This window comes from Engraulis encrasicolus, chromosome 23 (assembly GCF_034702125.1).
Source record: "Engraulis encrasicolus isolate BLACKSEA-1 chromosome 23, IST_EnEncr_1.0, whole genome shotgun sequence".
NCBI lineage: Eukaryota > Metazoa > Chordata > Actinopteri > Clupeiformes > Engraulidae > Engraulis > Engraulis encrasicolus.
Genome location: NC_085879.1, coordinates 32,095,204 through 32,107,703, shown reverse-complemented (window position 1 = coordinate 32,107,703; position 12,500 = coordinate 32,095,204). Strand labels below are relative to the sequence as shown.

General features: G+C 44.2%; 1 protein-coding gene across 1 annotated transcript in view; it reads left to right on the top strand.

The window, feature by feature from the left end:
• Positions 1–8,986, top strand: part of kcnk4a (potassium channel, subfamily K, member 4a) — a 20,444-nt gene extending 11,458 nt beyond the window's left edge. The window contains exons 4-8 of the mRNA XM_063189915.1: positions 3,289–3,475; positions 3,970–4,106; positions 6,260–6,562; positions 7,279–7,770; positions 8,570–8,986. Of these exons, the coding sequence (XP_063045985.1) occupies positions 3,289–3,475; positions 3,970–4,106; positions 6,260–6,562; positions 7,279–7,770; positions 8,570–8,986 (1,536 nt within the window). The remainder of the gene's footprint in view (positions 1–3,288; positions 3,476–3,969; positions 4,107–6,259; positions 6,563–7,278; positions 7,771–8,569) is intronic.
• The last annotated feature ends 3,514 nt before the right edge of the window (positions 8,987–12,500 follow it).

Genomic DNA, 12,500 nt, shown 5'->3' with positions numbered 1-12,500 from the left:
CATAATTCAGAGCACAGGCTAAGATAGAGATGTTCTTCTTGTTCAGCACACCTACGCAACCACAGACCTTTGGTAGCCAAACTGTTCCCTCATAGGGTGCGAGTTAGACTGTTTTGACACCTACATTGTTCAGAGATAGAGATGCTCTTCTTGCTGAGCACACCAACCCAACCACAGACAGTTGGTAAACAAATCGTTCCCTCATAAGGTGCGAGTTAGATTGTTTTGACACCCACGTAGCACGGATACTCATTCATCAGGAGTGGAGGGGAGAGAGGATTGAGAAAGTTTTCTTTAGCTTGTCCCTCTTTTATCTCCTGAAAGGTACACTGTGTAAGATGTTCAGTTGTTTATTTCCAGAATTCATGCTACCCATTCACAAATGTTACCTTTTTCATGAATACTTACCACCACCAAATTCTAAGTATTCATTATGCCTGGGAAAATTTCAATTTTCATACATGAAAAAGGGGAGCTTCTCCATGGTCCGCCATTTTGAATTTCCAGAAGTAGACGTTTTTAGCTGCAAAACTTTCTGGCCTTTGGTTATACTGGTAAATATTGGTTTATTATATAACCCTTGTAAGGTGTTCGTGTTTTGGTTACATAGAAGGGGTTCAGGTCAATTTGACCCGGGCATATAGAAAAGTAATGAAAAGTGAAAAAAAATCATAGCTCATATTCACCCTCATGTTCCCTTCACCCTGCCTGTGAATTTCTGTTTATTTATGTTTTTGAGAGTGGGAGATACAGAGAGAGAAAGATAAGGAGACGGTGAAGAAAGTGAGTAAACTCAATCCAAGCTCTCGGATTGAACCACTATTGCTCTTATTGCGCAAGGTTGAAACATTGATGCACAACTGAAGGACCAAACAATATCTGCACTCCTTTTTCCACATACTTCACCCTCTGCCTTGTCTACTCAATATGCGATCACTGTTATATCATAGTTTAGAAAATATTGATGTATAAGCCCCCCAAAGTGATATGGGTCAAAATGACCCGGGAACACCTCCTGTGGAATAGAAATGTGCAGGGCGGGTTAGTAAGGGGGGGGTCACTAATTTTTTCATGTTCCTCACTGAAAATGAGCCAAAGCCAGTGAATCTCAGTGCGAAAGAATAATAACTGATACTATTTTTCTCATGCCAAAAACTGAAAACGGGTCAAAATGACCCGAACACCTTACAAGGGGTAATGCATATTCATGAAAAGATCCAATTTGGCAATAGCCAGCACAGTTTCAACAAGCAACGGTACCCATTCTGGGCCACATTCTACACAGTGCACCTTAAAGCTTGCCCTTCCTTTATTTCCTTAAACACACCCCATCAAGCTGTTGGCAAAGGCTCACCATTTGAGGGGCATTTGAATTTCACAACATGGCCAGACTGACTTGGTCATACAATTTGTAACACTTTACTTGACAGCAGCATCATAATTAGGTTTGTCATGACAGTGTCAAAACAGTTTTATGGTCATGAAAAGTTGACATTGTTTGGGCTATCTTTACCATAAACTAAACATAAACCACTAAATGACAACAGTCATAAAATGTTCATGAGATGTACAGTGTTTACGACATGTCCATGACAGCGTTACAACACTGTCATGACACTGTGATGCCATGTGTATGACACAGGCGACAAGTGAAGTGTTTCCCAAACGGAGAACGAGCCCAGACTAGGTCTTATTGGTAAATTCAGCAACAATCGCAGGACTTGTCTGATTAACTTGTTCACAACATAGTGTAGTTCCTGTTCCAGGCTTGAAAAAGGCATCTCATGGATGGTTCCCTGACATCAGGTGAAGGACGCTAGGGGTAAATCTTTTTTGTATATACAACGAACCTGGTCCCCGGCTTGACAGTGCAGTGCCCTACCGTTTGTGCCACGGCAGGGCCAACACTAGGGCTAAATCTAAGTTAACTTTTGGCAGTATAGCGTCCTAATGATTTTGACTCATTTCTAAAACAGAGAATTATGTACTGCTTAGTTCAGCGGTTCCCAAACTTTTTCCCCTGCGCACCCCCTTTTACATTTCTATGTGGTTCGCGCACCCCCTTTTACATTTCTATGTGGTTCGCGCACCCCGTAAGCGAATGTTGCACACCAGCACATTTTGGGCAATCCTCATTTCCAATCGACCTGATGTTTTTTCTGCCATCATTACAATGGAACTTTTTGCATGACAAGTCCAGGAGTTATAAATTACACTTCAGATGGATCCTTCCAGCATAGACCTACAATTAATCAAAACAATTAAAACTGTCCGACGTTTATTTGGCCTAATGTTGGATAAAAAAGCACACATATCCACCATTGCTCTATTAAGCTCGCACACGCCCTTGTGACAGGCCGCCAGTTTGGGAAACCCTGGCTTAGTTCACAAAGTACGCTGTGAGATGCTACCGTTGTTTTGACTCCTAGGCCTGCGGTACCTCGTGCACTAGTTTGTTTTGAATTGGTGCCTCAGTAACCAGTGTGAAGGAGGCCAGGGGGCAAGATGGAGCCTCTCTTACCGGTATCCAGTCACAGCTGGTGTTATCAGATAAGCCAGATGGGCTGTTTACATAGTGGGGCAGAGTGGGATTAATGAGTTTTACCTGGCGTTTGTCTGAGAGTCTAATCCCTGACAAAGTGCCCTGAGTGCTGTGAAGACACTGGATAACGCCAAATGACGAAAGCTTATTGCTAAAGAAGATACTGGTTTATACAATGGGTAAAACCACACAGCAGGGGCTAAAGTCTAAAGAAGACACTGCTTTATACCGGTACAATGGATGAGTCCAAATGCTTTATACAATGGTCCAAATGACAAATGCTGATTCCTAAATAAGACACTGGTTTATATACTGAATAATACCAAATGATGAATGTCTGAGTCTAAAGGAGACACTGGTGCGTGTATACACTTGATGATCCAAAATGGCAAATGATTCAGTCTAATCAAGACACTGGGTTATGTGCTGGAAGATCCCAAATGACAAATGATCACGGCTAAATAATAGACCATGCAATAACACCTTGGTGATGTGTCAATATAGAAATGGCTCTCATTTGTCAATATGACAATCTCCCTTCTAAGGTGCAAGCCTTTATATGGTATGTGGGTTTTGGATGATCAATCCAGCAGATTGTCATCAATGTACAGTTTTGTTGCAAAAGTGCTGGAAGAAAAGAATGATTAGGTTATACTATACAATGCTATGCTATACTATGCTATGCTATGCTATGCTATGCTATGCTATGCTATGCTATAATACTGTACCTCATTTCATGTGACCAGAGGAAGGCAGTGAGGCCCACCCACGTGCGCATCATCTCGGCGGTGTTCTCCATCCTGATTGGCTGTGTTATCTTCCTTGGCGTGCCCACGCTGGTCTTCAAGGAAGTGGAGCAGTGGTCTTGGCTGGAGGCCAGCTACTTCGTCGTCATCACCTTGACAACCGTGGGTTTCGGAGACTACGTCGCAGGTACTCCCACAATGCCATTTGCTGTTAGATGTTTATTACATTTCAACTGTTATTCGACACATACAACTTATACTTGCTACTTATTTCAAAATACATCTTGGCTTGGTCTGTATTCCAAGACTGTGTACGCTGCACAAAAATGTGTATGTACTGCAACAATGTCATTTTGTCAAGTTTGGAAAAACATAGCCTACTATGTGCGTTTTACGAACCGAGTTACCAACTAGAAACCTGCGTATGAAAATCTGATACATTTATTGCTTTTTAATACTGGTGACAATGTGAAGTTTCTTCGAAATCCAAAACAGTTTTATTATTTCTGGTAAAATTAACATTATGCTTAGGTTTAATTCAGTTAAATTTCAGTTCAATTCAGTGCAAGTAAACTCTCTTCTATTCTATTCTATTCTATTCTATTCTATTCTATTCTATTCTATTCTATTCGGTACTGTTCTATTCTATTCTATTCTATTCTATTCTATTGTGTGTTCCAGATGACCAGAGGAGCGGGCCGTTCATGTATAAGCCTCTGGTGTGGTTGTGGATCGTGTTCGGCCTGGCCTACTTCGCATCAGTACTCAACATGATCGGAAACTGGCTCAGGGTGCTCTCTAAGAAGACACGCGCAGAGGTGAGATAGGGCGTGTGTGTGTGTGTGTGTGTGTGTGTGTGTGTGTGTGTGTGTGTGTGTGTGTGTGTGTGTGTATGCGTGTGTATGTGTGTGTATGTGTGTTGGGTGCGTGTTCATCAGGGTTAAGAAGACATGCGCAGAGATGAGAATGTTTGTGTGTGTTCACATGCGTGCATGCTTGTGTATGTGTGTATGTCTGTCTGTGTACCCATGGTTGTGCGTTTTATTAAAAATATACCCAAAGTTTGTTGCTAAATGTTTTTTTATGTACTGTAGCTGTAAAAGTAAATAAACTATAATGAATACTACTATTATTCTAAAAACATTTAAGTCAGTCAGGGTGAAAAGTGTGAAACTTTTTGTCCATCATGGTCTGTACCAGGATCAGCACAGTGTGTGATGAATGAATGAATGAATGAATGAATGAATGAATGAATGAATGAATGAATGAATGAATCATATATATTTCACTTCACACTATCATTTTGACTTTCTATTACATATCATGTTAAGTAGAACAGTATGGAGAAAACGGCTCCCCAAAAGAAGTTAAATATAAGCATACTGTAAAGGCCGGGGCCTGGTTGGCTTTGCACAGCGTCTGTGCCTGGAGTAGAATGGTCTGATGTTGTCCAAATTAGGGAACTGTCTAATTTTAGAAGAGCTAAATGAATCAGGAATACAATGAACACAGGCCATCTGTTGGTTGACATTACCTCAGTCTTTCTTTCATTTGCTTCCCATCTGTTACGTCCATGTCTGTGCTCTCTCTCTCTCTCTCTCTCTCTCTCTCTCTCTCTCTCTCTCTCTCTCTCTCTCTCTCTCTCGCTCGCTCTCTCTCTCTCGCTCTCTCTCTCTCTCTCTCTCTCTCTCTCTCTCTCTCTCTCTCGCTCGCTCGCTCTCTTTCCCTGTCTCGCTCTCTGTCTTTTTTTGTTTCTCCGCGTGTCTCTATCCCTTTCCCTTATCTCTCTCCTTCCCATTCTCCCACTCTCTCATCACCCACCCATTCTCCCCCTCCTTTCATCTTGTGGGACTCTCTCTCTCTCTCTCTCTCTCTCTCTCTCTCTCTCTCTCTCTCTCTCTCTCTCTCTCTCTCTCTCTCTCTCTCTCTCTCTCTCTCCTTTTTCAATATTTTCATCTCCCTGCCTCTTTATCTACCCTCACCCCACTCTTCCACCCCCTCTCTGTCTCTGTCTGTCTGTCTCTCTCTCCCCCCATCTCCTCCTCCCCTTTCCTCCCATCTCTTGCTCCCTCCATCTATCCCTCCAGAGAGGGCCTATTCAAACATATGGATCCACAACATGTTTCTCTCCCTCCTCTCCTCTCCCCATCTCAATTAGTATATATTTTTAAATGTTGTTATATTCATTAACAATGTCTCTTTCTGCCTCTGTATATTTGCTATCTCCTTCTATTAATTCTTCCTCTCCCATTTCTTTACTGCCCTCTTTCCTCTCTTTCTCACTTTTCTTGTCTCTCTCTCTGTCTCTGTCTCTCTCTCTCTCTCTCTCTCTCTCTCTCTCTCTCTCACACACATCTCACACTCTCCCACCCCTCTCATCTCCCTCCCCTCTCTCTTTCCCAGATGGGAGAGTTGAGAGTCTAGGTTGCTGTCTGGACCCAGATGTCCAGATCATGTCTCTCTCTCCCTCTCTCCAGATCATGCCAGGGGACTTTTGCAATGTAGTTTTAATGCCATTATGTTCTCTATTAACCACCACAAGCTCTTTTCCTGGACACAGAGCATATCGATGAATTCCCGCATCCCCATCCCCATAGACCTAAATTAAAGTACTTTTAAAGATCTCCTTTTCTATTTCTTTCTCTCTCATTTTCCTCGCTCTCTGTCCGTCCACCTCTCCTTCCAAGTCCAGTTGAAGGAGCTTAAAGGTCATATGCCACAGACATCCAGAACATCTCTCGCTCTCTCTCCCTCTCTCTCTCTCTCTCTCTCTCTCTCTCTCTCTCTCTCTCTCTCTCTCTCTCTCTCTCTCTCTGTCTCTCTCTGTCTCTCTCTCTCTCTCTCTCTCTCTCTCCAGGTCTCATTCTTCAGTTCACTAACAACACCCTCTCACATTCCTCCCCTCTCCCTTTTCCATTCCTCTACGATCTCCTCTCTCCCCCGCCCCCCTCCTCTCGCTCTCATCCACCAGATGGAGGAGTTGAGGGCCTACGCCACCGACTGGTCCCAGAACATCCAGAACATGTCCGTGGACTTCCGCATCCCCGTCCCGCTGGACCTGAACCTGAACGAGCAGCTGCAGCAGCTCCAGCGGCGCCGCAAGAGGAAGAGGGGCCACAGGCGACACGGCGATGCCCAGCCGCGGTGCACCAAGCTGGGCTACATCGTGCCGGGCATCGGGGGGCCCCTGGAGGGCGCCGAGGGCATACGCATCAACGGCCACGTCTTCCACAACTGGAGTGAGGCCAGGACGGTTCTGGAGAAGATGCTGGAGGTATATAATTTTTTGCCTTATTCACCTGTGGTGTTGCTACACTCTTTTTAAAGGCCCTGGCAGCAGTCTTGAAGATAACCCCTTTCCTAAAGATTTTTAGTAGTAGTCAATTAGCAGGTCCAATAGTATTCCTATTGTATCAATTGTTAAGATTTTACACTTACTTTTGACTCCACTGATGGAGTAATTTAACTGTCCTCAGTGTAGTAAATACTTTATTCAGAGTTATATACAGTATAACACTAAATGTTTTGGTAACACTTTATATTAATGTCTGCTTGTAAATAACACTTAGTAAATAATGAACAAATGATGAAGAAAGCATAAACAAATGTTCTTGTAAATGTGACTTGAAAGTGTAAGTGTGACTTGTAATGTAATGTTATGTTAATATTTCATGTTTATCAAACATTTACAAATTGTTTGTAAATGACTAATAATACTCTGTTAAAAGATTTGTGAAATGGTGAACATATTATTTGTGGATATTTTATGAAGTATGAACAAAATGTAGCTGATAATAAAAACGTTTGTTAATGTTTTGTTCATCATTACTGTAGTTAAAGTCAAAGTTTATTTATAGAGCACTTTAAAATACAACAAGATAGCTGACCAAAGTGCTGGACAGGCAGATAAAAGGACTTGAGGACCCCTTAAGACACACAAAGACAACAACAAAAAGTAAACACATACATTACTTTTTTTTTACTGTGTAGCTGGAGGTAACCGCAGGCTCCATGTCCAGGCTAGAGATCCCCCAACCCCAACAAGCCACCGTGTCCAGAGCCGAGTCCAGGACCGGATCCAGAACCGGCTCGAGGTCGGGCTCCAGGGTGCCCTCGCGGCCCGTGTCTAGGTCCGGCGAGGCAATGTCGCTGTCTGGTCTTGGGCTTCAGGGGTCCAGGAGGCCGTCTGTTGTCGTAGTGGCGTCGGATTCCGGTTCCGGAGAATCCAGCTCCAGCTCCTCCTCCTCATGGTCCGATTCCAAGTCTGAGCCCGAGGATGCGGTGGGCTCCAACGAGAGCGGCTCCAATCGCTCGCGGGGAAGCGCCGCCCGTTCCCAGAGTGATGGCCACGGTCGGCGAACGGCGTCCAGGCCCCCAGCAGCGGCGGCAGGCAGGCCGGAAACCAGCACTCCCACTACCATGGCGACCGTGGTAACCATGGCAACAACCTCAACAGCAGGCTCGGCGGAGGAGGAGGAGGAGGTGAATGGATGATTGAGTTTATATTGTTTTATTTAGCATTCTCAGTTCTTAGAAGTAAAAATATTATTTATTTTTCTTTTTACACCACATACCGTACGTATTTAAAGGAACAGTCTACCATTTTTGGAAATGTGCATATTTTACACTTCCCCTTGTTTCAAATAATTGAGGATTACTTTTATCCTATTCATTGAACTGTTTCCCAAAAAGTTTCCTAAGTAGTACCTAAGTGACCAGAATCAGAGAACGGCTGGATGAAAAAAAGAAAAAGATAGAAACAATTATTTAGCTCGAGGGGAGATGTAAAATGAAGTGAAAGTGAAGTGAAAGCCCATTGGGAAAATCCAACTCCCATTGTCATTGTGACACAGCACTCCACAGCACACAAGTGAACACTGCACACAACGAAATTGCATTTATGCCTCACCCGTGCAAGGGGGCAGCCCTCAGTGGCGCCCCATGGGGAGCAGTGCGGTGGGACGGTACCATGCTCAGGGTACCTCAGTCATGGAGGAGGATGGGGGAGAGCACTGGTTGATTACTCCCCCCACCAACCTGTCGGGTCGAGAGTCGAATGTGCACATTTCCAAAGATAGTGGAAATGTTTCTTAAATGAAATATAAAATAAAATAAAATATAAGTCAGAATTCCTGTAGGTGCCCAACGGCAGAGGAGGAGGAGGAGTGAAACTAACACTGTTTTTGAGTGGGACCAAATGTTAATTGAATGTTAATTGAGTTAATTTCAACTCTCTAAGAGTTATATTCACACTAGAACGTATTTTACTGTGTTCCTTTAGGTGTCTAATGGAAGAGGAGGAGGAAGAGGAGGTTCTGGTCGAAGGTCTTCGGCATCATCAGACGTCTCTGTCTTGGTCTCGGTCTCCATTCCGGTTCCAGTTCCTGCGGTGACTGTGGAGGTCAGTACGCCCCCGCCGCCGCCGCGTCCCTCGCTGCTGGACTTCTTCGGGGAGAACCTGGCGTACATCGACGAGTCCTCCGACACGCTGAGCGACGTGGGTAGCCGGACGCCGGGGCCGGGCTGCGGACCAGGACCAGGGCCAGCCAAGCGCACCAGCCGGCCCAAGAAGAGGAGCATGAGGAGGCAGATCCCAATCACGCAGAGGAACCTGCGACTGCCGGACAGGGGCAGCACCGGGGACATTGGACCGCCGTCCACCCCTCCGACACCTCCACCCTGCTCACCACCACCCTAAAGCCTTTTAAAGGCACGCTAAGCGACTTTAGGAGACTTTAAGGTTTGCCTTTGGGTGAGGAATGTCAGGCTGCCACACCGGGGCAGTACCAGGAACATTGGACTGGCCGCCATCTAACCCCCCGCACCACCACCATTCACATCTCCACCCTGCACACCACCATAAAGCCTGCTAAAGGCACACTAAGTGACTTTGAATGTTTCTCAGACGGAATTCATGTACCGGACAGACAGGGGCAATACCGGGGACATCGGACCGCCATCCAACCCCCCCGACACCACCACCCTGCACCCCTCCACCATGCACACCACCCTAAAGCCTTTTAAAGGTCCACTAAGTGACTTTTGGTGACTTGGTTTGCATTTGGGTGAGGAATGTCAGGCTGCCACACAGGGGCAGCACCCGGGATATTGGACCCTTATCCAACCCACCGACACCCCACCACCTTGCACACCACCCTAAAACCTGTTAAAGGCACACTAAGCAACTTTGAATGTTTCTCAACCGAATGGAACTCGTGTATCATCCTGATCAGTGGGATTAGATTGGGATTATTAGAGGGCTACAGTACTATATATGTGATGTATATGTATGTGATATATCTTGATGTTGAGATGTTTGAGACTTACGATTGATAAGGGAGGAGAGAAAAATCAGGCTGGGCATTTTCAGCTAAGACCTGTTCCTACGTTTCATTGACAGAGACAATGAAGCCTGTGTCAACATTTTTAGTCACCAAATATCAGCTATTTTCATCACAACAGCCTTTTAAAAAAATATATCTGATTGTTACAGACAGATCCACTCTACGAGAACCGGTACCATTGCAGGGAGGGTCGAGCCAAAACCATCATCAGTCTACCGGGCAAATGCCCTGTATGCTTGATGGCCAATCCAGCCATGTAAGACGCAGAGTGCTGGAGAGGTCCAGTTCTGGGGCATCAGATATCCCCCCCCACACCCCCCCACCCCACCCCACCCCATCTCTCTCCCATCCCTACACCATCCCCCAGCACCAATCACCTTCCCCACCCTGAATCATTGTGTTGTGGGGGTTGGATGAAGAGAGGATTTAACAGGATTGATGCACTTCTTGTCCTACACTTTGAATCTGTTCATGTACAGACTAACCTGTTTCACCCTTATGGATATGCACTGTGTGTAGCAGACCAGGACAGACTTGTTTACCCAGCGACACAAGATGACGAATCAACTGCTGAAATGATCACCATTGGATCTCTATGGGAAATCATGGACTGTGTGTGTGTGTGTGTGTGTGTGTGTGTGTGTGTGTGTGTGTGTGTGTGTGTGTGTGTGTGTGTGTGTGTGTGTGTGTGTGTGTGTGTGTGTGTGTGTGTGTGTGTGTGTGTGCGTGTGTGCGTGTGCGTGTGTGTGTCCTGCAATGACTTTTGGCCCGGGCAAGTGTCATACTACAAGCATAAAAAAGTTGTTGTGTGGAAATGTGGACTTGCCCTAAAATTGGACTTCAGCTTTGGAAATGAAGTATGTCACTCTCAACACATGTGACATCTTACAATGGTCTAGAAATGTGAAACTGTTTTGGGTGAATGTGCTCACTTTGCAAAGAGTGCCTTACATTTATTAAACCATGCGTTCGTGTAAAGAGAGTGTGCACACCTTTACTTTCTGTAAATCGTGGTATGATTTGGTTTGTCCCGGGCTACGTCGAAAACCTATGTTGCATTAAGTGTGCCAAACTATAAGCTTTAAGGGCTATTTTTGAAGTTTTGTACAACGCCTATAAAGGTTTCTTTTATACCCCGTATACTTTGGCCTATCATCAAGCGGCTGTATGATTCGAAAGCAGAAACTCTGTAGAAGTGTTGTAGGTCTGTTTATGTTGTGTGAGCCATTGTGATGATGTATGATGTGATGTTGTGATGTTGCTTAAAGACAATCAACCAATCAATCAGGCAAATGAATGGAGGAAATTTAAATAAATGAATATAATATAAATTGTAATTGTTTGAACTAAATATATGTTTAAATATTTGTCAAAATAAAAGGGAAAGTAAATCCATGGTGTAAATGGACTGCATTTATAATAATAATAATAATAATAATAATAATAATAATAATAATAATAATAACTTGGTTTTATATAGCGCCTTTCAAGTAACCCAAGTTCACTTTACAAAAGGAGATGGCCAGAGGAATAGAGGGTAGAAGAGAGAAGGGGGTAGAAGTGGGGTTGGGGGCGGGGGGGGGGGGGGGGGGGGGGTTGAGGCAGGGTGGTTAAGGACCATAGGCCTCAGTGAAATGTGATTTCAGGTGCTTTTTTAATGTAGCTAGTGTGGGGCCAGTGAACGATGGGAGCCGGATCACTGCTGGGGGAGCCACTAGCTTTTTTGTTCATTTTACATACACGTGACCTTGACTTGAGTACTTTAATTTGGGGTAAAACACAATTGTCTGCCTTAAGGAGTGGCAGAAACGTTTTTTAGAAGCAGGAGGACAATCATTTGTTACCACTCACAGTGATCCAGGACCGAAGTTTATTTTTCCAATCACAGTGAACCAGGACCGAAGTTTATTAAGCCAATCACAGTGATCCAGACCCCTTTGTTCATTTTACCGCTCAAAGTGATCCAAGACCATTGTTCATTTTACCGCTCAAAGTGATCCAGGACCATTGTTCATTTTACCTCTCACAGTGATCCAGAAACAATGTTCATTTTACCGCTCATAGCAATCTATAACAATTGTTCAATAGACCACTGACAGTGACCCAACAACACAATTTATTTACTGCTCACAGCGGTCCAGTACCATTATTTATTTTACCACTCACAGTATTCCACAACAATTGTTCATTTTAACGCCCACAGCGATCCAGGACCTAAGTTTATTTCACCAATCACAGTGATACAGGACCATTGTATATTTCGCTAATCACAGTGATCCAGGACCATTCTTCATTTTACCTGTCACAGTGATCCAAGACCATTGTTCATTAGAAAGCTCACAATGATCCAGGAACACAATTTATTTACTACTCATGGTGATACAGGACATTGTATTGTTTGAAAGCATGGCATTCATCCAGGACCATTTTAATTATTAGCAAGGACAGAGCATATGAGCTTAGCCGTGCAATTTTTCCTTTTACCACTCACAGTGATCCGGGATCATTGTTCATTTTATCGCTCACAATGATCCAGGACCATCATCTATTTTACTACTCAAAGTGATCCAGGACCATTATTCATTTTACAGCTCACAGCGATCTAGGACCGAAGTTTATCTTACCAATCACAGTGATCCAGGACCGAAATTTATTTTGCCAACCACAGTGATCCAGGCCCCTTTGTTTATTTTCTGCTCACAGTGATCCAGAACCATTGTTAACTTTACCGCTCAAAGCGATCCAGGACCATTGTTCATTTTACCTCTCACAGTGATAGAGGAACAATGTTCATTTTACCGCTCACAGCAATCTAGGACAATTGTTCAATAGACCGCTCACAGTGACCCAGCAACACAAATTATTTAC